The sequence below is a fragment of the Dendrobium catenatum genome, unplaced genomic scaffold, assembly GCF_001605985.2.
Source record: "Dendrobium catenatum unplaced genomic scaffold, ASM160598v2 fragScaff_scaffold_1639, whole genome shotgun sequence".
Classification (NCBI taxonomy): domain Eukaryota; kingdom Viridiplantae; phylum Streptophyta; class Magnoliopsida; order Asparagales; family Orchidaceae; genus Dendrobium; species Dendrobium catenatum.
In genome coordinates, this window is record NW_021320101.1 from 1,413,633 (window position 1) to 1,438,964 (window position 25,332).

Genomic DNA, 25,332 nt, shown 5'->3' on the forward strand with positions numbered 1-25,332 from the left:
ATATTTGCAAAGAGCTTGTTCCCATCCCAAGACTCAAACCTAGCACCTCCAAAATATACCATATACAACTTAATCGTTGCTCCAGGCCTGCCCTCTTCATTTATTCCAAAAGCAAGTAGCTTAAATGCAATGCTAGAAAAGAGTAATGAAACATGGCAGTAATCATGAATCTTTTAAGTACCCTGTCAAATTTTTTTTGTAAAATTTGTTATATTAACTCAAAATGCTCAAATACAAGTTTTATGCGTTATCATGTTGTAGTTGCAGTAGTAATTAAAATGGCATAATCGATAAATCCATGAATGTACTCCCTCTACCAGAGACGGATGAAAATTAAAATGTAAACAGTACATATGAAAGGTATATAAGAGGCCAACCTTTAAAAATGGAACAGTTAGATGGGGATGCTGATGTCTACCAAGGATCTCCAACTCTAATGAAACAGCTCGCATCTACAAAAGATTGATGAATAATAAAACTAGTTAACAAAGGTTTTCAAGCAAAAACTAATCTAATTAAATTTTGAAAATGTGAAAGTTAGAAAAACATTATACCGGCTCCTCTAATAGTGGTAAAATTTCATCAGCAGCTCCAACATAGGAGAGCATTGCAGCTAGCACATTAGGAACATGAGGGTTGAGATCCAAATGACGTAATTGTCGACACAAGGAGTCAATAATATAATCTGCATTTGCTACAACTAAATGCCCTACCTATCACAGAAAAGAATGACTTAAGTCTCCGAAAATTTTAATTTTTCAATATTGATATTATGGTCATACTCACAGTAGAATAGCCAGTACTAGCCGAAAGAACATGCAATGCAGCATCGGATACACTTCTGATCAGGACATTGGAGCAAATAAGATTTTTAAGCAATAAATACAAGGTTGAGTGCATGAAACCACTGCTTATAAAATCTTTCCCAATAACCTTACTAAAGATGCCTATTCCTTCAATGATTACCTAAGTGTAGGAAATCTGGGTCAGTTCAATAATAAGAATGCAGCATAGAAACATTTTGTATAAGCACAATGATACCCACGGAAAGAATCAGAACTAACAAAAATTGGTTCAGAATTATTACCTGGTGGAGCATTCTAGAATCCCTGAAAACATACAAAGACAAATTTGTTTCTGAGTCATGTTCTAGCTGAGAAGAAGTTGGATCTGTAGGGAGTTCCCATACTTCAGATGACGTATACTCATGCAGAATACTCCCAACACAATGAATTATGTGTTCTCTGGCATCCTTCCCTTGATGAACTTTCCAGGATGACCATCTGGAAGTAGAAAGTCTATCACAAACAAATTCCTTTCTCAGTGCTTCTTCAACAGTTTTCTCAGTTTTAAATAATTTCAAACATGAACTAACTGAATGATCGGCCAATCCATATATTATTTCATTTAACACACAAACTGCAGTACTTGTTTGGCGGAGAAGCTGTCCTGAACTGCATTGGGAATACCAAGATTGCCAACCCTCTTTGTTATATCCTTTCATTCTGACTTCAGAAATGAGTTTTCTCACATGTTCCAAAAGATTATCAATGAGGCCCAACAAAGAAATGTCGCTTCGGTTCCCTACCAAAAGTTTAACATAAAAAGAATAGATCCAAGTCAAATTCAATGGAATTATTAGCAATTATCCTTTTCCAATTTCCATCAATATTTTATATAGCTGCATGAACACATTATGATCTATAAAGCACATACATGGATACGACGACATGGAAATAACACGATATGGTACATATGTAAAAAGTAAGCGTGACATGTCATGCAGTGGATATAATGTTATATTAATAAATTATTAATAATAAAAAAAATAATTATTAAATATTTTCTATTAAAGGAATCACATGGTCAATATATTATCACATGCACATACTTCTAAAAGAAATTGTATAAAAGAGGAAACTAACCAAAAGAACAAAGAATGACAAATTCAGCAGTGTTAACAATATATGCTAAAAAAATTAAGCTTCTAAATGATAGATTATTTCTATGTAATCCATATAATGGTGAATGAAACTCCTCATTGTAACCAAATTCCGTATTAATAATGAAAGTCTTAATTACAAATTCAGAATTACAACTTATTATTTGGATTCATAATGTAACATAACGCTAATCAAAATAAATAAAAAATAGAGTACTTTCATCTACCTATTGCATTACTCGAGAAAGTAGGATGGAACAATCAACTATTTAAGATATTAATATTATCTATCAAACTTAGAAGTCATAATTTCCATTATTTTTGTGTGAAAAAAAGATTTGGCTCAAAGTTCTAATTTTAATTAACTCAAAATGCAAGATAATTCTTCCAAATTTGCAAGAAAAGATTTTTTTTATCTTGGGAAAAATTAGTAATGTCGAGAAGGCTTTTTTTTTGGGTAAAATGAGACAATTGTATTACAAATTGATGATAAAAAATACCTTATAATTTAAGAATTAAGAAGTATCTTCATAAGAAATAAACATAGCTCACGATATGCTCATCCAAAAAATTTGTGAAACACCTTTTTTTTTTCACAAGAGTCTCTTGCATGTCAATGTGTATTCGGACCGTGTCAACCCATGTCTGAGTCTCATCAGAACCTAATTTTATTTTGAAATGCTTTACACAATTTTGAAAGTGTTGGTCGAGTCCATGTCTAATAATTGTAACAATTGTCCAAAATGGACACGGAAGACATTTAGAAGTGTACTTGCTTCACGGATTATGATTAGTTAAATGGACATATTTTACTGTTTCAAGAAAAGGAAAACCAAAATAAAAAACCACATTGGCAAAGGTAAGTTTATATATAACAATTATACCTGTCATTACTGATAGACCAGCGAGTCTAAGAATTCCGGCAAGAGCCAGGTACAATTTCTGACTCCCAACATTTAAGAACCAAGGAGGCATGCGAGGAAACTCATACTCACTGGGCATGTTCTCTGAAAGACTTCCCATGGACAACTCAGAGACAAGTGGCAAAACATCACCATTAATAACATAGCTTGCATCTCTAGAAAGAGAGCTAGCCTTCAGCTCAGCAACTGAGAGTAGGTAACCAACTGAGAGTGGTTTAGATGAAATTAGCCTATCAATGGAGCCACCGAACTGTGAATTGTGTCCAAAAGAAAGCATAAAAAAATCCAGGAAACGAGCTGCCTTCATCTGCGAGTCAAATTATAAGATATTAAGAATAGTTTACTTGAGATGCCAATATACCATGCTAAAAAATAACTAAAATTTATATCCAACCGTTAACTGTTAATAACTAACTTTCTAGTTACTTAAAGTGAAAGTAATAAACACAAATAAAAAAAACTGCAAACCAAGCTATATATACCATATACTATAAATTATTAATATTGAAATTAATACATGTTACATAATTATAATGAAATCAATCAAATCATATTGAATCATAATTATTATACATTAATATCCTAACTAATTATTGATTAGTAAATTATTAAATTAATATAATACAATTTTTAATTTAAATTTTTTATTGATTAAGTAGATTAATTAAAGATGAGCAAAATAAGAAAAGATGATAGATTAATATTAATATTAACTATTAAAGTTAATTTATTTACATCTAATTTATATGATTATAGATTAATATTAATCATTAATTAGAGGACACTTTTATTATTATCCAATCAGCTGTTTTTCTCAAATAATTTGATAAAGAAAGAAAAGGCAAAAATAAAAAAGCTGATAGGGACGATATTCTTCTTTTCCATTGCCGATCTATTTCTATAATTTCTCCTCTTTGTTGGTTTGCTTTTCCTCGTACCCATTCCTTCTGGTTTTGCATGCCCTCGTCGCATTTCTTCGTTGTGCTTCAACTTTGCATGCTTTGCGTGAAGTATCATTTTGAAAGAGTCAAAAAGCTTCTTCGCCTCCTTCGATGACGTCGAATCATAAGTCTCAACAGGAGCTTGCAACGAAGGTAACGATCTTTCCGCCTTTCGCGTGCTTCTTCACCTAAATCTGATGATCCCATCGGATTTATTAAATCCGCTAAAATTCCAGATTTGGTAAATCAGGGATTTACCATGAAAATGAGGAAAACGTTGTGAAGTACCGCTTAGATTTACCATGAGATTTCATATTGCGTTTTTTGGCGTTTGGCAGGATTTAGCTCAAATCCTAGATAAATCCGACCTAAATCTTGCATCCAAACAGGCCCTATAGATGATTTCAATTGCAGCAAAATAATTTATTGAGAAGAATGATCATCACTAGGAAGAATAATGATATCTCATTTTGTAGAAGGACAAATAAAACAACCAAAATGATCTCTAACTACTTATAGTGGCCAATTTAGTCCTAGAATATACATCTACTTGAAATTTTCATAAAATCTAATTTTTTTACTTACCTTGTTTTCTCGTGTACAACAACTCACTCGTATGCAACAGGAATTGATTGAGAATTGTGAAAGTTGCAGAGTGAGATAATTTTTATAATAAATAATTCAATTTATTTTTTTTATCTTAATTCTATCATAATGAAATATATTGATTTTAATTTTTTGTGTTTCAAAATATTGAAGTTTTCATTATTTTATTGATTTTATTGAAATTATTTTTTGAAGAAAGAATAAAATATATGTTTCAATTGTTCAATTCTTTTCCTCAATATAATATAGAAAATTAAAATTGAAGAAAAACTAAATAATATATAGTTAAGACTACCCGTTAATAGTATAAAATTAGATATTGTAAAAATTTCAAGACATATATATATACCCCATTTTTAACATCATCCATTAACGTCAACTTCCATTATTTTTGATGGAGAAACTATTTTGGCACCTATTTACAGAGTCCAAGGACTAAATTAAATACTTTATATAAAAAAATGAATAGTGGCGAAACCATTTTGATTTTTCTCAAAGATGATATCTCATTTGTGCTGTTAAAAAATAAGGATATCTCCTTTTTAAGACTATAGGAGATCTAAAAAGGAGATGACAAGAATAAATGGTACATGCTCATCTTTAACTGAAAAAGGATATTTAGTAAGGCTTTTTTTTTGCAGAAACAAAATAAAAGGGACTAAAAAGGCGACAAGGAATTACTTGCTAAAAATAAAATATTATTTTTCATCCAACAGAAAAATACACATTATCACCAACATCATATTAAATGGTATTCATATACTTACAGGTGAGCAGAAAATGTGGTCAACTACAAGCTCTGGGCCTGCATAATACATTAATGCAAGCAATCTCCGTGCATGTGAGAGTGCAGCTACTTCTTCACTTCTTAGAACCATTTTTGGAAGTCTTTCTAATAAGCTGTTGATGATTATAACTTAGTAAATGATCTAACCCTATGTTTCTCTTAATGAGAATAAATCCCACTCACCTCGTAAATAATTCAGAAAAGTCAATTTCTCTTAAAATTTTCTTGCCAGAAATGAAGAGAGAATTGAGGGAATCTTCGGCCGCACTAGACACAACATCCGAATCATCACAAACAAGAACACACAAACACTCCTGCATTTTTCATAGAAAAGAAAAATAAGTATTGAAGTTAACTTTTGGTAAGCACTATCACATAAAACAAAGCTACTAGTGATGGCTGCTCTGTGCTTATAAAAGTAAATCAAATAGAAAAAAAGGAAGGCAATCTTGAATATATTCTCTCAGCCTACCTACAAGACAACCTCCCTTTCCCCGACTGTCCACCATACAGTCACACCAATCCCACTTTTTGTGTGTGCAATGTGTAGTTGAGAAAGGGATTAGGGCTTGTGAAAACGTAAGGTAAAAGACAACAGAATCAATAGAGTTCAAATATGGACAAGATGACAATACGTTTGTTAAAGCAAAAGAATTATTCCTGTAATCACATGTCCAAGCAGAGGGTTTTAAGTGATGTTTTATTAGTTATACTAAACCTTATTATACATCAGTGATTACAAATTTTTAATTATGCAGAAGGAATAACTACGACCCTCGAAAGATGGGTTCTACATTAATCAATTTCATAATATAAAAAACAGATAAAATAAGTACAGTGCTAAAAATGTATTGGATGTAGCATAAAAAATGCTAAATTCAAATATATAAAAAACCAACAGACACTAGTGCAGTATTGTCCAAGTTATAATAAACAACCATCTCTAATCAACAAATGAAAATGAAGAAATTCAGGCTTCATTTGGGTTCAACATTTTACCTACTTCTGCTTTCTGAAAAAAGAAAAAAAAATTAACCTGTTTGGGTTCTGGGTGGGTGCAATAACAAGTCTGAAAGAAGCTGCGTTTGAAGCCAGAGGAATCCAACCCTGAGAGCATTATCACATTTCTGGTTCATTTACTGCATTCCTCCGATCCTAAAATGATGTAGAACGACATGGCAAGCTAGAGATGGGGACATTGATTTGAGAAGTTAAAAGACTTGCCAACATAGAAATTTTAATTAAGGGATTTGAATTAACTCCTAATTAAAATTCAAAAGAGCATGATTTGAGGGGGGTTCCAAAAATAACTTATCTTATTTTAGGAAGAAATTTCAGATTCAAAATAGATTGGAATCTGAAATTAAGAACCTCCAAGTTAAGAAAGAGGATTTGAATTTTGGAGGCAACGGAAAGGGAGATTTGAATTTGAATCTTCTCCAAATAAAGGAGAGAGGTAGAGGTGGGCCGGCCCCCTTGATGGGGGTTGATTGGGGTGAATTGATTGTCTTCTTTAATGGGAATCTCAAATTAAGAAAGGAATTCAAGGACTATCAAAATTTAAAATTCAAATTAAATTCATGTGAGGGAAAGCCTTCTTAATTAATTCAAAATATGAGGGATAATTTGAATTTCAAATCAATTTTGAAATTTGAAATTCAAATTTTAGGGTTTCCCAAAATACCTTGAATTAAATTAAGAAAGGACTAATGGGTCCATGGGAAATAGAATCCAAGGGGAATGGGGGGTTTGACCGGCCGCAAGGATAGGGGAAATTGGCCGGCGGCTACAGGAGGGGGGTTTGGTGGGTTGGCCTGCGGTTTGAGAAGGTGTTTGGGCCGGCGGTCGGGTGTCTTTTGGCCTAGGGTTTGGGTGTAGTTTTCAGCCAAGAGGAGAAAGAGAGATGGGGAGGTGGTGGCTAGGGTTGAAGATGGAGAGGGGTCTGTTAAGGGTTAGCCACAAGGTGACCGGTGGCTTGGAGGGGGAAGGAGGAGGTGGTGGTTAAGAAAAACAAGGAGAAGAAGATAAACCACGAGCCCGGACGTTTCCTGCGGCTGATGGGTAATATTTATCCTCACCTAGGGGACTTCAAACCACGAGCCCGAACATTTTTTGCGGCTGGTGGGTGGTATGTTGCCCTCACCTAGGGACTTTCACTCTCCTAAGAACTCACATAGCAATAAAGAACAAAGTGCAATTCTTTTCATTAATCATCCATTAACCTCAAATGATGAGGAGGAGGCCATAAATAGCCAACATACAATGAAAAAAAAATAAAAAATAAAAATGCATAAATAATTCAAAATACAAATAATAACTCAAAATATGGACGATCATGGTCGTCGATCTTCGACTCCTATGATAAACTTTCATGGTCTGATGTCCTCATCATAAAACATATAATATAATGTCCCGTCCCTTCTATTATAATTGTTTTTTACATACTTTAAATGCATGCATAGTGATGACAACAGAAGGAAAGGGGCTCATAAATCGGCTATAACTAGTATCCAATTCACATAGGAGGGAGAGGAGGGACAGGCTTTTGGGGATAATAAAAAAATGGTTGAAATTGATGGGGAATAGGATGACATTGACGACGTACTAGCAATGGAAGTGTTGTCAAGAGTTGACGCACAAAATATTATAATGAAGGATAAGACATCAAGGGAGTAGAATTTGTTCAAGGTACAACAACATCAAGTCTTTATTCCACTGTGTGGGGTTGGCTACATGAAATTCTTTTTTTTCATTGTGTTCTGTTAAGAGTCAAATTTTCATTTAAATTTAATAAAAAAATGTAATTTATAATATTTATATGCAAAATCATTCAAGGTAAATCATGAATTTTCCGATTGATGGGTAATCACCTTCATCACATTCTTAATCTCATTCCTAAAGATGGGTAATCAGAATTTTGCAGCTTTTATTCTGCATATAATATTAATGATGCACTATACTCTATTTACATATTTGCATGATATTTATTCATGTTGACCTGTAAGAAACGAACCGAACCCAACCTACACACTCGATTGACACCTCACCCGGCTTGCACGACACAACCGCTCAGCCCACGAAAGAAACCACCCACGTCGTTCCCACGATCGCACAACCGCTCAACTCACGGCACAAAACATTTGCTCGATCCCATTGTTCATTCTCACGCTCACAGAATCGGACGAAAATCACAAGCAAGGTAAGGGAGAAAGCAGAAAGTTACCTTTTGGTCTCTCGATCATCTCCGTCTCTTCCCGTCGCCGGCCAACTCCCGCTCCGACGCCTCCGACCCGAACCCCGCCGACTCCTCTGCACAGCGAGGTTGACCCGTGCCCTAGCCATCCTCAAATCTTCCCGTCGCCGGCTTACACCCGCATCTCCGGCCGAAACAAGTCTCCTGCACTCGTCGGACCTGAAGCCTGCCGACCTCCTGCTCCCGCCGATCAGCGCCCGAGCCCGCCTCCTTGGTCTCTGTTTCCTTGTCCGATCAGGACCTTCCCGATTCTTCCCTTCTGTGCTATTCCTAATATATTTTAATAAATATATATTAATATAATAATAGTATAGTATATTATATAATAATATATATATCATATATATTTATAATATATATTAAATATGATATATGTATAAATTATATTAATATTATGATATACTATATGTAAGTTATTATATATTATAATATAAATAATAAAATAAAAGAAGAGAGGAGAGAGTGGAGAGAAATAATTTCAAACAGGTGGGAAAAATTTGAAGGAATTCCCGGGTTGATTACCGATCCTCGAAGCCCTTGGCTGTCGAGTTTAATCCGGTCGAGGGAGCGCAGATCACCGATGGACTCGTCGCTTCCTCAAATCTCCTCTGCCTTGATCGCTCGGCGGATCGAGCCATTCTTAACTTACCTCCGCATCTGGGAGGGGAGCCGGAGCTGCCGGATTTGAGGGGACCTAAAAGTTTTTTTTTTACATTTAATTTAAATTAATTTGTTTAATTAGCAGGTCGATCGCGCCACTTTAGAAGACTTGAAGATCTTTTATGGGATTCGATTCGTCTCCCAAATCTCTAAGCCATTGATTCACCTAGGTCCAGCGAGCCACTCTTTACCCTCCCGGCAGTCGAGGAGGGACACCGGGAGGCTGCCGGAAATTTTGTCTAAAAATAATTTAGAGTCTAGCCAATTTTTGGAAGATTGGCAAATGCTAAATGCTCAATTTAATTTCGAAAATATTATAATATTTTAAATTATTTGAGAAAATTAAAAAAGGATTTCCAAGCGAGCATCGACAATCAACTACAATCTGCATCCAATCATTGGCAGCAAATCATCGACAACCAATCATCTACAACTGGCGATCATCAAAGCTTCTGAAGACCAAATCTCCTCGCCGTCGATTTGATCCGGCCGAGTCGAGCATTCTCTTACCTCCCGGCATCGGGGAGGGGACGCCGGGAGGCTGCCAAAATTTTCTTAAAAATTCTGGACTTAGAAAAATTTTAGATTTAATTGAAATTTTTGAAGGATTGAAAAATATTCAATTAATTAGTCTAATACAACATCAACTAATGATTTGGTTAATAAAGTTGCTAATACATTTCAAGCTCTTGATCAATATCACTATGTTTTAAAGCCAAACTTCATATTTGTTAGAACTATCAAGCAATAAAAAATTGACTTTAAATCTAAATTTTAGATAATTCTACAAATCACCTATGAGAAGGAATAGGAATTAGTGCCCACATCAACTAGCTTGCAAGCAAGAACAAAATACTTATATCAAATAAATCAGTCAATTTATGGGAGAAAATAGGAGAACTTATAACAAGCAAAGTAATCCTCCTACGAATACTAACATGATCTCCTAATACCTATTGAACAAGCATTCCCTGTAAGCTAAGTTGAGCGGGATAATAACGACAAAGAGATATCTTTTATGTGTTACAAATGAAGCATAATTTAGAGTAATGCCACCAGATCCGCAACATGTGTATAAGCGGACAGAAGGCATTCGTAGGCCCTTAAATGAAATTCCGGACCATTGTTAAATAAAATCACTTGATTAAATGGGTCATATTTAAATATTTCAAAATGTCCCTTATGTATTAAATATGATCCCTTAAACTAAATATATCTCTGCATGTGCTCCGGTCAATACATTGAAGTTACAAACATCAATGACCGAGAATGTTGCGCAGGGTCAAATATTATAACCCGCATGTGCTCCAATCGTCACATTTAAGTTTCAAACACAACGATTCGAGAATGTTGCGCGGGTCTAAATTCAAGTTTCATCCTCCTCCACGAAAGGACTGGAGTTGACATGACTTGAAATAACAAAATACCTCTCAAAATCCTATAAAAATATATATGACCTTAATCGCCACCCCGATGATGGCCGTGTTGACTGGAAATCTCAACCGGATGGGTCAAATCTTAAATCAAATAAAAACTCAAATTTTTTAAATAAAATCTATCATTTAAAAAACTCAAAACTAAAAATCATCCGCCTCTCGCAATCGTTTATCGGGAGTGATAAATTTGAAATTAACCTCAGCTCACAAAGAGCAAATGTATGTCGGATGTATCACTACGATTCATCCTCAAATAGTCTCTTGCCAACAGGGACGTGGCACGTGCCCTCTGATCGGATGGTTTTGCCGCAAAATGGCACCATTATATTACGATCACGGCCAAAGCCCGTATGTTCCCTAAAGGCGTCAAACCCTTGAGCGATGAATCATAGGGTATATTCGATAGGCATAAAGCCCTCTGTCAGCTAAGGTGGATTCAGATATATCCCCTTAGACAAACACCAACCAAGGTCTACAAGGTATTCTTGGACGAAGCAACCCATGGCTGCCGATAAGGTGCCTTCTGTCAGGTTGGGTCGACTACCTCCTCTGACTAAGTAGATCAGGGATCATGACAGCCCGGGACGACGGAACCATGGGATCTTGATCGGGCTCGTCTTCATTCCCCCCACCACCAGTTTTAAGTTTATGGTGATAAACTCTAAATTCCAAATTTCAAACTTGCAAATTCAAAATTTAAACCCTAAAATTGTTGTTATTATACGATAGGTTTATAACCTATTCGACCCTTTTAACGACTAGCCTTAATCGAAAGTTCTCTCCTATTATCAGCAGGGGTAATTAACTATAGGGGCTTGCGCCTATAGAAAACCAGAACTCAGATCAAAAAGTCCTCACAAAACGAGGGCGAAATCTCTGGGTATTATCTAATCTAAAATCCAATCTGTCTTCTGAAAATTCCCCCGGAACCTAATCTCGTTAAAACTCTCTATCGTCATCGTCACACAAACATTTTAAAAGAAAAATAGACAGATGATGTAGAGAGGCCGGGATCACACATCTAAAAATGGGAATTTTTCGGAACCCACAATTCAGTTTTAAAATTTGGTTTTATTTCTGAGCAGTTTCAACCTGTTCCATTCTTTAGAACACTTAAAATACTAAAACCAAACTGTCAAAATATGAACCTGGGTTACAAACGGCAGCTAAACTGTAGGTTTACTAGACTGAAATCAACAGTTATTCATGATCAGCTTTTCACCAAAATTTTTAGACAACATTCCACATGAATTTTCAAACGGTAAAAGCTGTACTGGATGAAGATGTAGAGAGGAAACAATTTTTCATTTCTCCAAAATGCATCATGATATGGATTATTTTTATTATTTTTTTACAATATAAAATGGTTTGGTCAAACTTCCAAATCTCCAATAAGAGCCAGGTACATTAAAGAGAGCGCACGCTATAAAGCTCCAATGACAAATAGACTATATAGTTAACTCAGAACTCAAAATAAAATATGTAGACCAAGATTAAGATATCACTTGTCGCGTTAAGAAATGCTATCAATAAAAAAATATCTTGGAGATTTAAAAATAATTTTATAAATTAGAATGTCTATGCTGTATGAATAGTTGGACAATAAAAGCTATTGATTGCCGAGTCAAATGTCCGAAAAATTAGTATATTAAATGCATGAGTGAAATAACTAGGGAAATGAAGTGACAATACATTATACTAGAGAATGGTAGGGGTAGGGCAACTTGAAGATCTGATAGTGAAAAATACAATAAAACAATTTGAGCATGTAAAACATAATGCAAAAGATAAACCAAAAACATAAGTGGAATAATTAATGTGGCAAGATTAAGAAGAAAAAAAAAGTAGATCAAAAGTAACCCGGGTGGAAATTATACAAGACGGGTAGCACAAAGCTAACACAAGCAATGCTAAACAGGATCAAATGAAGAAGGAATTATGAAATCAGTCCCAAATGGAAGGGATGAGACTAATGATGTTAACGTTGAAGGTATTGACAAGTTGAACTAGATATATTTTCAGAATACTCAAAACGCAATACACAATGATCATGGTAATTTTATATTGGGAATATTTCACCCATCAATCAGTTTTCTTAAAACTTCAAATAAAAATGAAAAAGTAAGATCTTTAGTTCTTTTATCTCCCATGGCCAGATTATAGGCCCCACATAGCTCACACGGATAAAAAATGAATAGTTAATGTCACTAAAACCAAACTAGAGAATCTATGGTATTCAGTAGTCTATGAGTAGGTTTTATAGCTATCTGGGTTTAAATCAGTTTCTGACAACTCAATGAAAATAGAAAAAAAAATGACACTGGTTATTTTTATTGCACAACTGAAATGGAATGGAAGCTTTAAAACTTTTATTCAAGAATATAATCCATGGTAAATGCCACAAGAACCCAACAAAAGGTTACTAGTTTTAACAAACATAACATCTGATATATTGAGTACATTTTAACCAATGTAAACAGCTCGGACAGAGGCCATAAAAACCAAAAAAATGTATGATAAAAAAGGCAGAAGTTATGATTTGAAAACTTGGAATGGTGAAGAGGAATTGATAAAACTGAATTTCAAACTTGATCAGCAAATGAGCAAGGAATGCATAGTCAACCCAAATAAGTACAGGAATTCAATATCAGTCATCTATTGCAAGTGTTGTGGAGTAAAATCACAAGAAATTTCAAATTATACGAAATTAGTGATTGATGAAGGAATCTTTGTTCTACAATTACTTTCATATTTGAATGCCCGTGACAAATTCACAAGACTGCATGATAATATTAGAGAAGACATGGGGTGTTCATGAATATGAATTGTTAAGATAATATGTTCAAAGATGCACAAAGATGATTATGCATGTAATTTGAAGATGTTCGGTCCCTGCATACTTTGTCCATTACGGCTCCTACATTTGGCGGCGGAAGTATTGCTTTGCGGCTCCTACAGTCGTAGTATATCCAATTCTTGTAGCCAGCTGTTCATAGAAGGTGATTTTTCTTACAGATCCTTTACACGGCCGCTGACAGAAGAGGGAACTACAAGCTTGTAGTTCACGATGCTTGGAGATGACGGTTTCAAACCCTATGCTTAACAACAGGGTTTACCTACATTGCCGCTATTTGGGGGATTATTGAAGATAACAATAATGGAACTGTTGGGAACGGACGGCGGTTCCAGGTTTGCTCCTTTTTTTTCTGCTTATCACCGTGTTTGAGTTGATTTGCTATCCAAGGTGGACAGCTTCTTAGAGTTTGGAAATTATAAATATGTCATTCTGGAGTTTGTAAACAAGAACCATTGATTAAGAAAAAGAATATCTTTCTATTCAATTTTATGTGCTTAATTGGATGTTGATTTCTTTGAGTGTGGTGTAAGAAAATTATCAATTTTCACGGGTAGTCATCTCCTTGAGCTAGCATAGAGCTCTCATTTTCTCGACTTATGAATCTTTTTCTTCAATTTTCTTCTAAACAATTCATTATTGAATTTTTGCAAGTGCAATAGATTTTCGTTAAATCAATTATAACTAGATTTCATTTGTAATGCGAATCTCAATTGATGTGTGATTTTTTTATGATTTCAATTTCTCATTGAATTTTCTTAATTTAGGTGATTACTAAATTACTATTTTGTGTATTTTATGGTTCACATCAAAAGAAAAAATCTTCGTCTAATTGGTGGTTTTTTTAACTTTGAATTTCCCGAGGCTCGAAGACCCATGCATCCAATTGGCATCAGAGCTATGATTCTAGAAGTAGGATATAATAATTGAATCAATTAAAAAAATAATGATTCAAGTTAAATAAAATTAGGTCGGTAATGGTTCTAGAAAACTATAAAATGATTATCATAAGATTCACTTTTATATTTTTAAATTCAATGACATATAATCTCAAGTAATTTTCTAATTGAATGATAAATTGGAAAGTATTTTTGAAAGATGAAACATGCTTAATCCCCAAAAGAGTTGAATTAGCTAAATCAAAATTAGTATGATATGCCCAATCATTTGATGGAGCGTTAATACAAAGTCTGCATGAATTAATATGAAAGATAGGCATAAAACGTAGTATTTATCATTCCGTGATTATAAGGATCTATTGCATGACTTTTTTAAGAATTCGAATATAATATGATTATCTTATGTTTGGGTGCCATGGAAGTTTTAAAGGCCAATCACTAAATATTATGTCTTTAGACTATTATGTTATCATTATCAATGTCATTGAAACGTCTTAAGGTGAAAAAGATAAAGATGAATTATGCTATATAGTTCGCCAAAACATTACATAGCATGTTATATATAGATTTGCATATTGAGGAATATTGCAATCGTTCTACTCATATTTCCTTTAAGAGAAATCAATAACATCTTCTCTAAAGCTTGTCATGCACACACCAGCGCAAGAATCGTGTTTGATTGAATCTCTAACTGAAAAAACTTCAACTTCATAGATATTCTTTTGAATATGTTTAGATGTAGAAGATGTTTTGCAGTTATAATATGAATTTGTACCAATTCATAACTTAAACACATACATGAACAAGAGTCAATATTGGGGTTTGAAAGTGAAAGTAAGCATGAAATCATATGCAAACCTGAGATTTAAATAGAGACTGAGCATATTTTTTAATGTAAAACTAAATCAATCATATATGTTGTAGTTGATGAACCAATCGAGCAATCTAATAACGGAACAATTGATGGTGACTTATAAATGAAAATTATCCATATGATGAATCAACGAGCTAATATTTATTTTATGTTTTGTACATATTTTCTTGATTTACTAATTCATAAAAAGAATCTGAAAGAGTTTGAGTTGCATCAACATCTTAAAAAATTTCCTAATTGTTGACCTCCATAAGTACTTCACACTCAATTCAATCAGATATGATGAAGACGATGGATGCGACTTCACGTGCATCGAGTTTGAAATGTCTCAATCCCGATGAAAGTCACTTGAGCATCTCCCATTCACAAAAAATATTGCATTAACGCATTCATAACGACTAAATTACCTAAAATAGACACCCAAATTACATGGGTCGCCGTATGAAGGAGATATGAAAAATTTGCTCAAGCGCAAGATGATCGCAATCATTTTGAGATGTACGAAAAATGAGAAATTTGTGTGATGATATTGAGACAACATATCTACCACAAGATGTCGTCGATGACCTATCTCTGCCCCACCTCACTCTCTTTCACTTCCACTTTCTAACTCTTTCTTTCCCTCTCTTCCACCTCTCTAATCTATTTCCTTCCCTAACTCACTCTCTTTCACTCTCTATGATGCGGACATCCGACGGTGGGCATTAATCAAAGGAAGAGACCAAGATCAACGTCTGAGATCCCTTCATTTTATCTTATTTTATTAATTGTAATTTTTATTTAATTATGCATTATTATTTTTTTACCCTTAAGGGAATTATTTTATGTAAGCCCAAGGGGCAAAATTGTCTTTTAGTTTCTTTTAAGGCATATATATAGAGGCATTTGCTCTTGTATTAGAACATGATGGATTATTAATAAAAAAAATTTGTGTTTTGCACTTGGGTTCTTTGGGAAGAACGTTAGTGAAATCCCTATGGGAGGGAGTCGGAGTTTCCACCAGCCGCAGGATGGGTCCGGGCTCGTGGCGTGAAGTCCCTTGGAGAAGGGCAACGTAGTACCCGTCAGCCGCAGGATGTGTCCGGGCTCGCGGTTGTATCTTTGATATTTTGTTTATTTGCTTTTGTTCCTTCTTATTGTTCTTCGTCGTTATCTTCATCTTCTTCCTCCTCCCCATCTTCGTTTGGTCGCCGGATTCTAGCCTCACCCGAAAACCCCTCTTTTCCCCGTCCAACACCCACGGCCAACATCCCACCCAAGCTCCCATACCGCCGGCCAACCCTCTAATCGCCGGTTCCCCATCCACCTCCTCATCCCCATTAATTCCTTGCTTAATTTGGGTGATTTAATTTTGGGCGGTTTTCAAAATTCAAATCCAACTAATTTGAAATTTGAAATTTTTCCTAATTTGTCGTTCTATGTTTGGAAAGTTGTAAATGAGTTATATTTGAATTTTAAACTCAAATGGATCTAAATAATTCTTTCCTAAATCCCAAAACCCAAATTAGGTAACCCAATTGATTGCTCTAGACCCATCTTTCCCTTTGGATGCTGCCGGCCTCTTCCTCTACTTATTGGCTTTGATTAAAATTTATTTCCTAATCCTCCACTATTGCTTTGGGAAAAAATTTTAAATCTCTAACCTGGCCCCTACCCGAAATTCCCTAAATCCAATCTCTGGTTTTATATCCTAAATCTGGAATTGGGAATAGGAAGTAAATTCTTTTTCCCTAACTCACCTCATACAGCCGCCTCCCTCTTATGCCTGCTTATTTCTTTCTCCAAGCTCCTCTCTCTCACGGTCAAGACTTGCTGGACTAAAGACTAAAGCCCCTCTATGATTTTCCTTCCCAGTACTGAAGCTGGAATTGATTTTTTTTTCTGATTTCTGAGAGCAAATCTGAAAACTTCAGATTTCGTTCTACATCACTCTAACTCCCCCTCTCTTTCTCCCTCTACCTCATTCTCTCTCCGTCCCATTTTGAAAAAGGACAAAAATAGAAAAGAACAAAAAGTAAAAAAAGAAAAAGGATTAAATTTTAAAATATATATATTTCAAAAAAAAATTATGTTGGTCCTTGCCTCGAAAATATACTTGCCTTATCATCATCATCATCATTTTGTGTACAAACGTTAAACTAGGGGTGTCAAAATGGGTTTTTGGGTTGGGTTCGGATCGAACCTAGAATTGACCCGAGTCAAAATGGGTTGACTAGAACCCGACCCGGTTCTATAAACGGGTCAGAAATTCAAACTCAGACCTGACCCGTGCGGGATACCCGGTTGAGCCAACCTGACCCGCAGACACGGAACACAACCAACATAGTCTGTACGCCAAAACGAGTTTAGGCAGTGGCGGAGGGAGGGGGGGCCAAGGAGGGCACATGCCCCCCCCCCCGAACAAAGAAGAGCAAAGGTTCACATGTACATTTTTATATGTGAGAAATGGATTATTTTCTCTTATATACATGCTCGGTTTAAGAGAAAGAAGTAAATGGATTAATTTATTTTTTTAATCAAGAATAAGCTATTGATATATCATCAAAAAATTATCTTAATCGGGCACTAATCTCGAGAAAAAAATCATGTTAGAAACTTCAAAAATTAAATAGGAGACCATTTGAACTTTGATTTCAACAAACTTATAGTTGAACTGAACGTCTCGAAAATATGAACCCAACAACACCAAATTTGACTCAATCCGAGCCCAAATGAGTCCAAATCAAGGATCCAAAGCATATTTGGAATGTTCAAAACATAAATTGGATGATCAAACATTTTCCAAAATTTATTTGCTTATAGTCAAATTGAGCGGCTCGACGAGACGAATCCAACGAGCTAAAGATCGTTGATTTCTGATATCATTTAGCTATATTTTTATTCAAATTTATGCTATGCAATTAATACATTTCCTTTTTTTTATTAAAAATCTCAATATATATATATAAGCTTTAGCGAAAATCTTTGACTTTTATTTGAAACTTTATTTTAAAGAATCTAGGGTAAATTTTAGCTGAAATTGAAACTCACTTAAATTACCTGAAATAAAAATATTTTAAAGAATGTTGAGTAAAACTCATTTAAATATCTTTTGATCCTCTCTTGCCTCCAAATGGAGAGCCCCCCTATAATGAGTCAGCAAACAAAATTATTTTAATTTAGGCCCCCCTGAATAAAATTTGTGGCTCCGCCACTGAGTTTAGGTGCATTGGTTCGAAGTCCATACGAGATCGCGGGTCCGCGGGAGGCTCGCTGGCGCTACATGCGGAGGGCAGAGTTTGAACGCAAGCGTGGGTCCGTAGGAGGGCTCACTGGAGCTACGGTGCGAAGGGCAAAGGGTGGAGTCTGGATGCGAGCGTGGGTCACCGGGAGGGTTCGTTAGCAGTTGGTGCTAGGTGCATAGGGCAAAGGGCAGAGTCTGGGTCTAGTGCGGAGGGGGAGTCAAGACGCAGGATCGAGCACTGTGGCTTGCAGGCGAGCGCGACTCGCAAGCACGGGATCACATTGTAGAGGGCAGGGTTTGTGGTTCCTCTTGGTCATTTCAGATTGATTTTGGATTTTCGGGTCAACCCGAACCCGACCTAGTTTTATAAATGGGTCGGAAACTCGAAGCTGAACCTGACTCGTATGGAACACGGGTTGACACGAACACATAATTTTCTATGTTGGGTCTGAGTCAAGTATTGGGTAGAGTCAAGTTTTGGCACCCCTATGTGAAACTCAAAAACTTATAAAGCTCATAAACTCCTAAGTGCAATGAGTTTGGTTCGACAAGTAGAGCTTGTACATATTTTTTCTTAGTACAGTAAGGGAAACTCATAGAACACTTACGCCGGCGCATAAGTCCTTAGTGAGCTTTTTTAAGCTTGGCAGGGAAATTGACTTGTGACAATGACCATGCAAGTCTTTCTTAGCATAGTGGGCGGGCCTAAATCCCCCGTAAATAACCCAAATCTAAAGGCTACCGAATTTTTTATAAAGTATTTTTATAATGAGAGAAAGAGAGAGATGCCTCTCTCTTTAGAGACAGAAATAGTGAAAGGGGTCTTCTCTCTCTCTATTTAGAAAGAGAAAAAGAAAATGTAAGAGATTGACAGAGAGAGAATTAAAGGATTCTCTCTCTAAAGAGAGAGAAAGGGGGGAAAACTTATGAGAGGGTGAGAGGTAAAGTGCGGGGGAGAGTAGAGTTATTTGTTAGAGAGAGAATAAAAGGATTCTCTCTATTTAGAGAGAAAAGGAGGGAAAAGCTAGTCAAAGGGTGAGAGGTATAGAGAGGGGGACAGTAGAGCTATTTGGTAGAGAGAAAGATAGGGGAGAAGAGCATGAGAGGTAGGGAAAGGGCGAAGAGAGAGGGTGAGGTAGACGGTTGTGATGGTTAGGTAGATGACCGCCGGTATTAGGGTTTTGGGGTAATGAGAGGGAGATTTACAGCAAGTTGGTTACCTCGACATGTTGGGGGTTGCAAGCAAACGAGATGGGTTGAGCTATGATGGAGAGGAGAGGTTTGACCTACAATCTTCAATAAGGAGGATTGTCAGCGGCTATAACTTCGACAAGCTAGGATGTGCCAGGAGTTGAGGGAGTAGAGGATTGCCAATAAAGAACCAGTCTAAGAATGAGAGGAATGTGCACAAAATGTAGGATGTTGAGCTAGGGTTGTGAGCAGAGGATTTGCAAGTCCGAGTGCGTGCGAAACAGAGTGAGGCAGTGAGATGGTGTGATATAAAATGAGGGAGAAAAGAAAAGGGGGAAGAAACTGGACAATCAATTGAGCCTGACGGACACCTGCGGCAAAATAAAATGGAGAAAGGCATACCGCAATCTGGGATTTGCAAAATTTTGGATAGATAAGTGATTTTTTTATGAACGTTTTGATATGAGAAATATATATATATATATATATATATATATATATAGAGAGAGAGAGAGAGAGAGAGAATTAAAGTACGGGTTAACATCCTCATACAATTTCTCATTGTTTGTTCATCTTAAAATGTATTTTTTCACTCCACCGCATGTAAATTTCATATTTCGCCTTCATGTAGCACCCGGGCAATATGGGTATCATTTCCAAATAATTTCGACATTCGAAACTTATTGGTGCAATATGTTTCCCCAACAAGTAACATTTAGATGGTTTTTGCGCGTCATCGTGTTCGTAGTCCAACCTTCCATTATATTTAATCGAAGTGCGTGCAATAGTTGCTTCGATATTTTTGGTGCTGCAGACGGGTTGGCACAATCAATCTCACCAGCGGGTGATGTTTGAGTAGTCTTGATTGCGGTTGAGGAATTTCGAACTTGCTGCAAGCAATAATGCCACATCAGTCGATCATTGTTCTTGTTACGCTTGCTTGAATCAATTGCAAAGCACACGCGGAGGTCAACAGCACTGATGGACAGTGGATCAGTTACAAATAATTTGTAGAAGATCAATCAAAGACTATAAGTCTTGAATCCAAGTAAATATGGAAAGTTCCCAAAACTACAAAATCCATCAATGATTATGCAACAACCTACACATTTGCAACAATAATCCAAAATAATCAGGCAACCTAAAGAACAATGTCATTCAAGTGAGAAAAAATACAAAAACAATTATAATTTCAGGAAATAAAAGTTGCACACCCTTGAAGGGCCCTGTCAACTAGATTGAAACATATCCAAGGCTTGAAAGCATTCCATGCTTCTATGAATAGTACAACTTTATGATGACAAATGGGGAAACATGAAAACAAAAAACAAAAAACAAAATAACTAATAAAACTACTGAGGCAAATTTTTTACTGAACTTACTAAAAGCATTAATCTACTCCTCCGCAGAGTAAAAGTGCAGTTTGACAATAGGCCCATTGTACCATCAACAAGTGCTTTCCTAACCTTCTCAGCAGGGTGAACACAAAGCTAACAGAATGAAAAGAGATTGTGAAAGCAAAAATTTCAGGAACATGAACTCGGAAGTTACATACATTTATTATTCTTATGTCTATATCATAGAATAAATCACAGGAAGCTGAAAGAACATACATGCGGAAAGGTGGCAGACAATAACTTATCAACATGAGTAGAAGTTTGATCTACCCAATCCTTTGTCCGTTGCACATACAATGACCTTGCTCCAGAAAAAGTATCAGGAATTTTCACCTTACTCTCATCTTTTTTTGGAGTCTGTATTGATTGACTCATGGAATTTTCAGATTGATAATGAAGATTGGCAGGCAATTGACGGATCGCATCTAGGACTGTTTGGGTTGATTCATTCTTGTTCTGATAACTGCATGTAATCTCGCTGGCGGACATCTGCAATCCACTAAGATTTACATCATCCCTTAAAACTACTATCAAGAACTCAGATAACCCAAGAATTGCATGTTCAATGCTCCCAGCATTTCCTGCAGCTCCACTTATCATATTCTTCGTCACAAGCAAAGATTTTGTGAAGCGACTAACCATACCCGGAAGAAAAAAACCAAGTGCATCAGCAGTTCCAACCTTCAAAATAGATAATGCAATTTTAATTAACCATAAAATCTAGAATATCATGTGGAAAAACATATAACACATTCCTCGGAGATCAACAATATTTACACCAAGTTAGCAGTGCACATAACATGAAACACATTTTACATGCCAATAATTCAGAAGAATATTTCTAATTATGCCAGCTTTTAGGTACATGGTCTTTTTTCTTCATGCACAATACTCTTTAAAATATTCCAAAGTAAAAGAAATCACAACACGTCCCAAAAACCGAAAAAAAATGTAGTTATCAGAAAGATAATATTTCATGACACAAGTAAAATCTTTAGTTCAGATTTCATCAATTTAATCAAAGACGTCGCATGATATAAGCATATTAGCACTTAAGCTTTAGGTATTAAAGATCTTAAGGAATGGTAAACCAAGAATTTATGGAGCATCGTCCAGTTTCTCGCAGGATAAAACAGGACCAATCAATTTTGTGTGATGAAAAACAATTCAGGCGCTCTTCTAGCTTTTCCTTGATGAAGTGTTCGTCATTCTTAATATGCTTAGATTGATCATGTTGAATTGGAATAAATCCATATTTATTATTGATTTGTTGCCACAATCACCTTCATAGGACTTTCTTGCTTGATTCTTAGCTCATTTAGGATGATTTTTAGATATAATAATTCACAAACTCCTTAGGATAGCCTTGAATTTTAATTCAGCATTGAACTTGGCCACTACAGTCCACTTTTTGCTCCTTTATGTCATGAAACTTCTATTAAGAAGTGTGCAATATACTAATATTTTTCTTCCATCCATTAATGAACTTGCCTAAGTTGCATTTTTGTAGGTTTCTAAGGTGAGTTCATTCTTTATTTTGAATAAAACTCCTTTACCTGGTGAGTGTAGTAAGCAATAGGAAGTTTGTAGATGCAGCCCTCTTAGATCAGACATAAATTGAATGATCATGCCAATTGAATCTGGATATTGGTCATGTGTGAGCAAAACATATGAGTCCCCTTATCAATCTTTGATGCATCTTCCTATAAATGGTTAATTCTTCTTTTGCTTACCCTAGTTTTTTTATTTGGCTCGGCTAGAGTAAAAACAAGTGTCATCCTAGTTTTATGGTTTCCTTCAAGAGGTATGTAACATGCCTTTTCTAGAATATTAAAATCATTTGCCTGGAGAATATGACTTTAACTCCAAGAAAATGCTTCAATTTTTCAAGTTCTCATATCTCAAATTCCTTTATCAAGTATTCTCCTATTTTATTTTTCTTCCTCGTCATTTATAATGACTAATATCAGCAACATGCACCAGGCGTGTTTCAATTCCCTCTTTGATTGAATGCTTGATGAAGAAGATGTAGTGATGAGGACATCAGAGATCAGCGGCTACGATCTGGAGTTTTTTTTTTTTATGTACTAGTTTACTTTATATTTATGTTTTTCCCATTTTATCCATAGGGATGGGGTGGTCATGTGGTGTTGTAGCCTGAAGGGCATTTTAGTCATTGTTTCTTTTCTTTTTATGAGGCCTATTTATAGGCTAGTTCTCTTGTATTTTGGGTTAATGATGATGATGAATAAAATTTCTGCGTTTTACTCTTGTGAGAGTTTGAGGGTTCTTGGAGAGAACTTGGAGAAAGTCCCTTGATGAAGGGCAACAGATCACACACCAATCTTGGAAGAGTCCGGGTTCGTGATTTTTTATCTTTTCTTCCCTATCCTTTTTTTTTTCTTCTCTCTTTTCCCCCTCTCTCCCTCGCCGTCGGCCTAGGTTTACCTCCACCCCATAGCCGCCGGCCATCCCAAGCTCCCAACCCCTTAAAGGCGTCGGCCACTCATACATCACCTTCCCTTTTCCAACTCCACACCACCAAGGCATCTCCCTCCCAATCCTTGCCGCCGGCCAAGCCCATCGCTAACCATTTCTTTCCTTTCCCTAACCTGCCGGCCATCACCACAGCCCCAAGCCGTCGGCCTTCCCAAATCCTTCCCACCCCGGACTCCCCTAAGTCCCCTCACCACCGGCCTCCCCTAGCTTCCACTAGCTCCCAACCCCTTAATTACTTTCCTAATTTATCTCAACATTAATTTGAAAAGTTACATCATACAACAACAACATCAAGCCTTTATCCCACTACATGGGGTCGGCTACATGAATCATTTTTCTCCATTGTGTCCTATTAAAAGTCAAATTCTCGTTTAAATCTAAATATCTAATAAAGAAAGGTCATTCATAATATTTTCTAACCAAGTCTTTTTAGGTCTACCCCTACCTTTCTTAACATAAGTCAAATCTAATACCTCTACTCTCCTAACCGGGTCATCGCAAGGCCGCCGTTTTATGTGACCAAACCATCTAAGGCGACTTTCTCTAATCTTATCTTCTACTGGAGCTACTCCAACCATCTAAGGCGACTTTCTCTAATCATTTTTCTCCATTGTGTCCTATTAAGTATTTTTTGATCTTCATCTTTAATACACTTCACTTGAACTAAATCCTTACTACTCATATCTCTTTGTTTGGCTAACTTATACATATATCTTTCTCCCTCTTTAGTATCTAATCTATTATATAAATCACTAAAAGCTAATGCCTTTGCATCGCATATTGCTTTCTTAGCATCCTTACGAGCCACTTTATATATTTCTCAATTTTCATAATTTTTAAAATTAAACCAATATTTATAACAAAGCTTTTTATTTTTAATTTTTTCTTGCACATTAGGATTCCACCACCAACTATTTTTACTATTAGGAGCTTTTCCCTTTGATACTCCAATGACATCTTTTGCAATATTCTCAATATCACTAGCCACTTTTTCCCACATAATATTAGCATCCTCATGCACAGACAAAATCTTAAGATCTAAAATCTTATTTCCAAAAATATTTTTGTTAATATTCTTTAAATGCCCCCATTTAATCCTAGAAAATTGTTTTACTTTATTTTTTATGAAAAGTTACATCATGGGAATACAAATTAATATTTGAATTTTAAAGCTTTCCCTATTAATAAACTCAAATTAGGAAACCTACCAATTCTAATAAATCTGAATTCAATCTTAGATTTAATGATAATCACTAATTAAATTCCCCCGGGCCCACACACATTGAACCTAGAGCCTATTAAACCCATCCTTATATGGTTGGCCCCTCTCTATCCCCTTTCTCTCTCCACTTTGCCACCTAGCCCTAATTAAACTCATCTTACTTCCCCTTGGCTGCCGCCCCTCCTTCCCCTCCCCTATCTATTTAACTTCCTTCCTTAAACCCTCAAATCAAGCCCTCACTAATCTCTCTTAAACCTGGCCGTCTCCATTGAAGTCCACAATAACGTTTCCCACTGATTTTCAGAACAACCTGCTAGCTGTCCATGCATTCCAGCAGGAGCATCCTGCTGTCCAGAATTTCTGGAGAGTCTAAACTGCTACCAAGGCTCTCATAGCAGCTGTCCAGAAGAATTTAAGAGCAGAAACAGCAGTTTTGTTGCCCCAAAGTCCTCCAGCTGCTGCCCCAATTCGCCGAACAGGATCCAGGTTGCTGTCCAGAGGAAATTCAGCCAAAGGAGGCGACTATCCTGACCGGAAAGATCTTCTAGTTGCTGCCACAAGGCCCCCAAACCCAGGATTCGGTGAACTCTTTCCCTCACTCTTTTATTTTCTTAGTTACTTTCAA

General features: G+C 36.0%; 1 protein-coding gene across 1 annotated transcript in view; it reads right to left on the minus strand.

The window, feature by feature from the left end:
- Positions 1-25,332, minus strand: part of LOC110110675 — a 52,170-nt gene that overhangs the window by 15,958 nt on the left and 10,880 nt on the right. Inside the window, exons 5-13 of the mRNA XM_020842268.2 lie at positions 21,203-21,667; positions 20,972-21,079; positions 5,383-5,513; positions 5,180-5,312; positions 2,827-3,172; positions 1,088-1,584; positions 787-966; positions 555-713; positions 378-452 (exon numbers count right to left, since the gene is read on the minus strand). Of these exons, the coding sequence (XP_020697927.1) occupies positions 378-452; positions 555-713; positions 787-966; positions 1,088-1,584; positions 2,827-3,172; positions 5,180-5,312; positions 5,383-5,513; positions 20,972-21,079; positions 21,203-21,667 (2,094 nt within the window). The remainder of the gene's footprint in view (positions 1-377; positions 453-554; positions 714-786; positions 967-1,087; positions 1,585-2,826; positions 3,173-5,179; positions 5,313-5,382; positions 5,514-20,971; positions 21,080-21,202; positions 21,668-25,332) is intronic.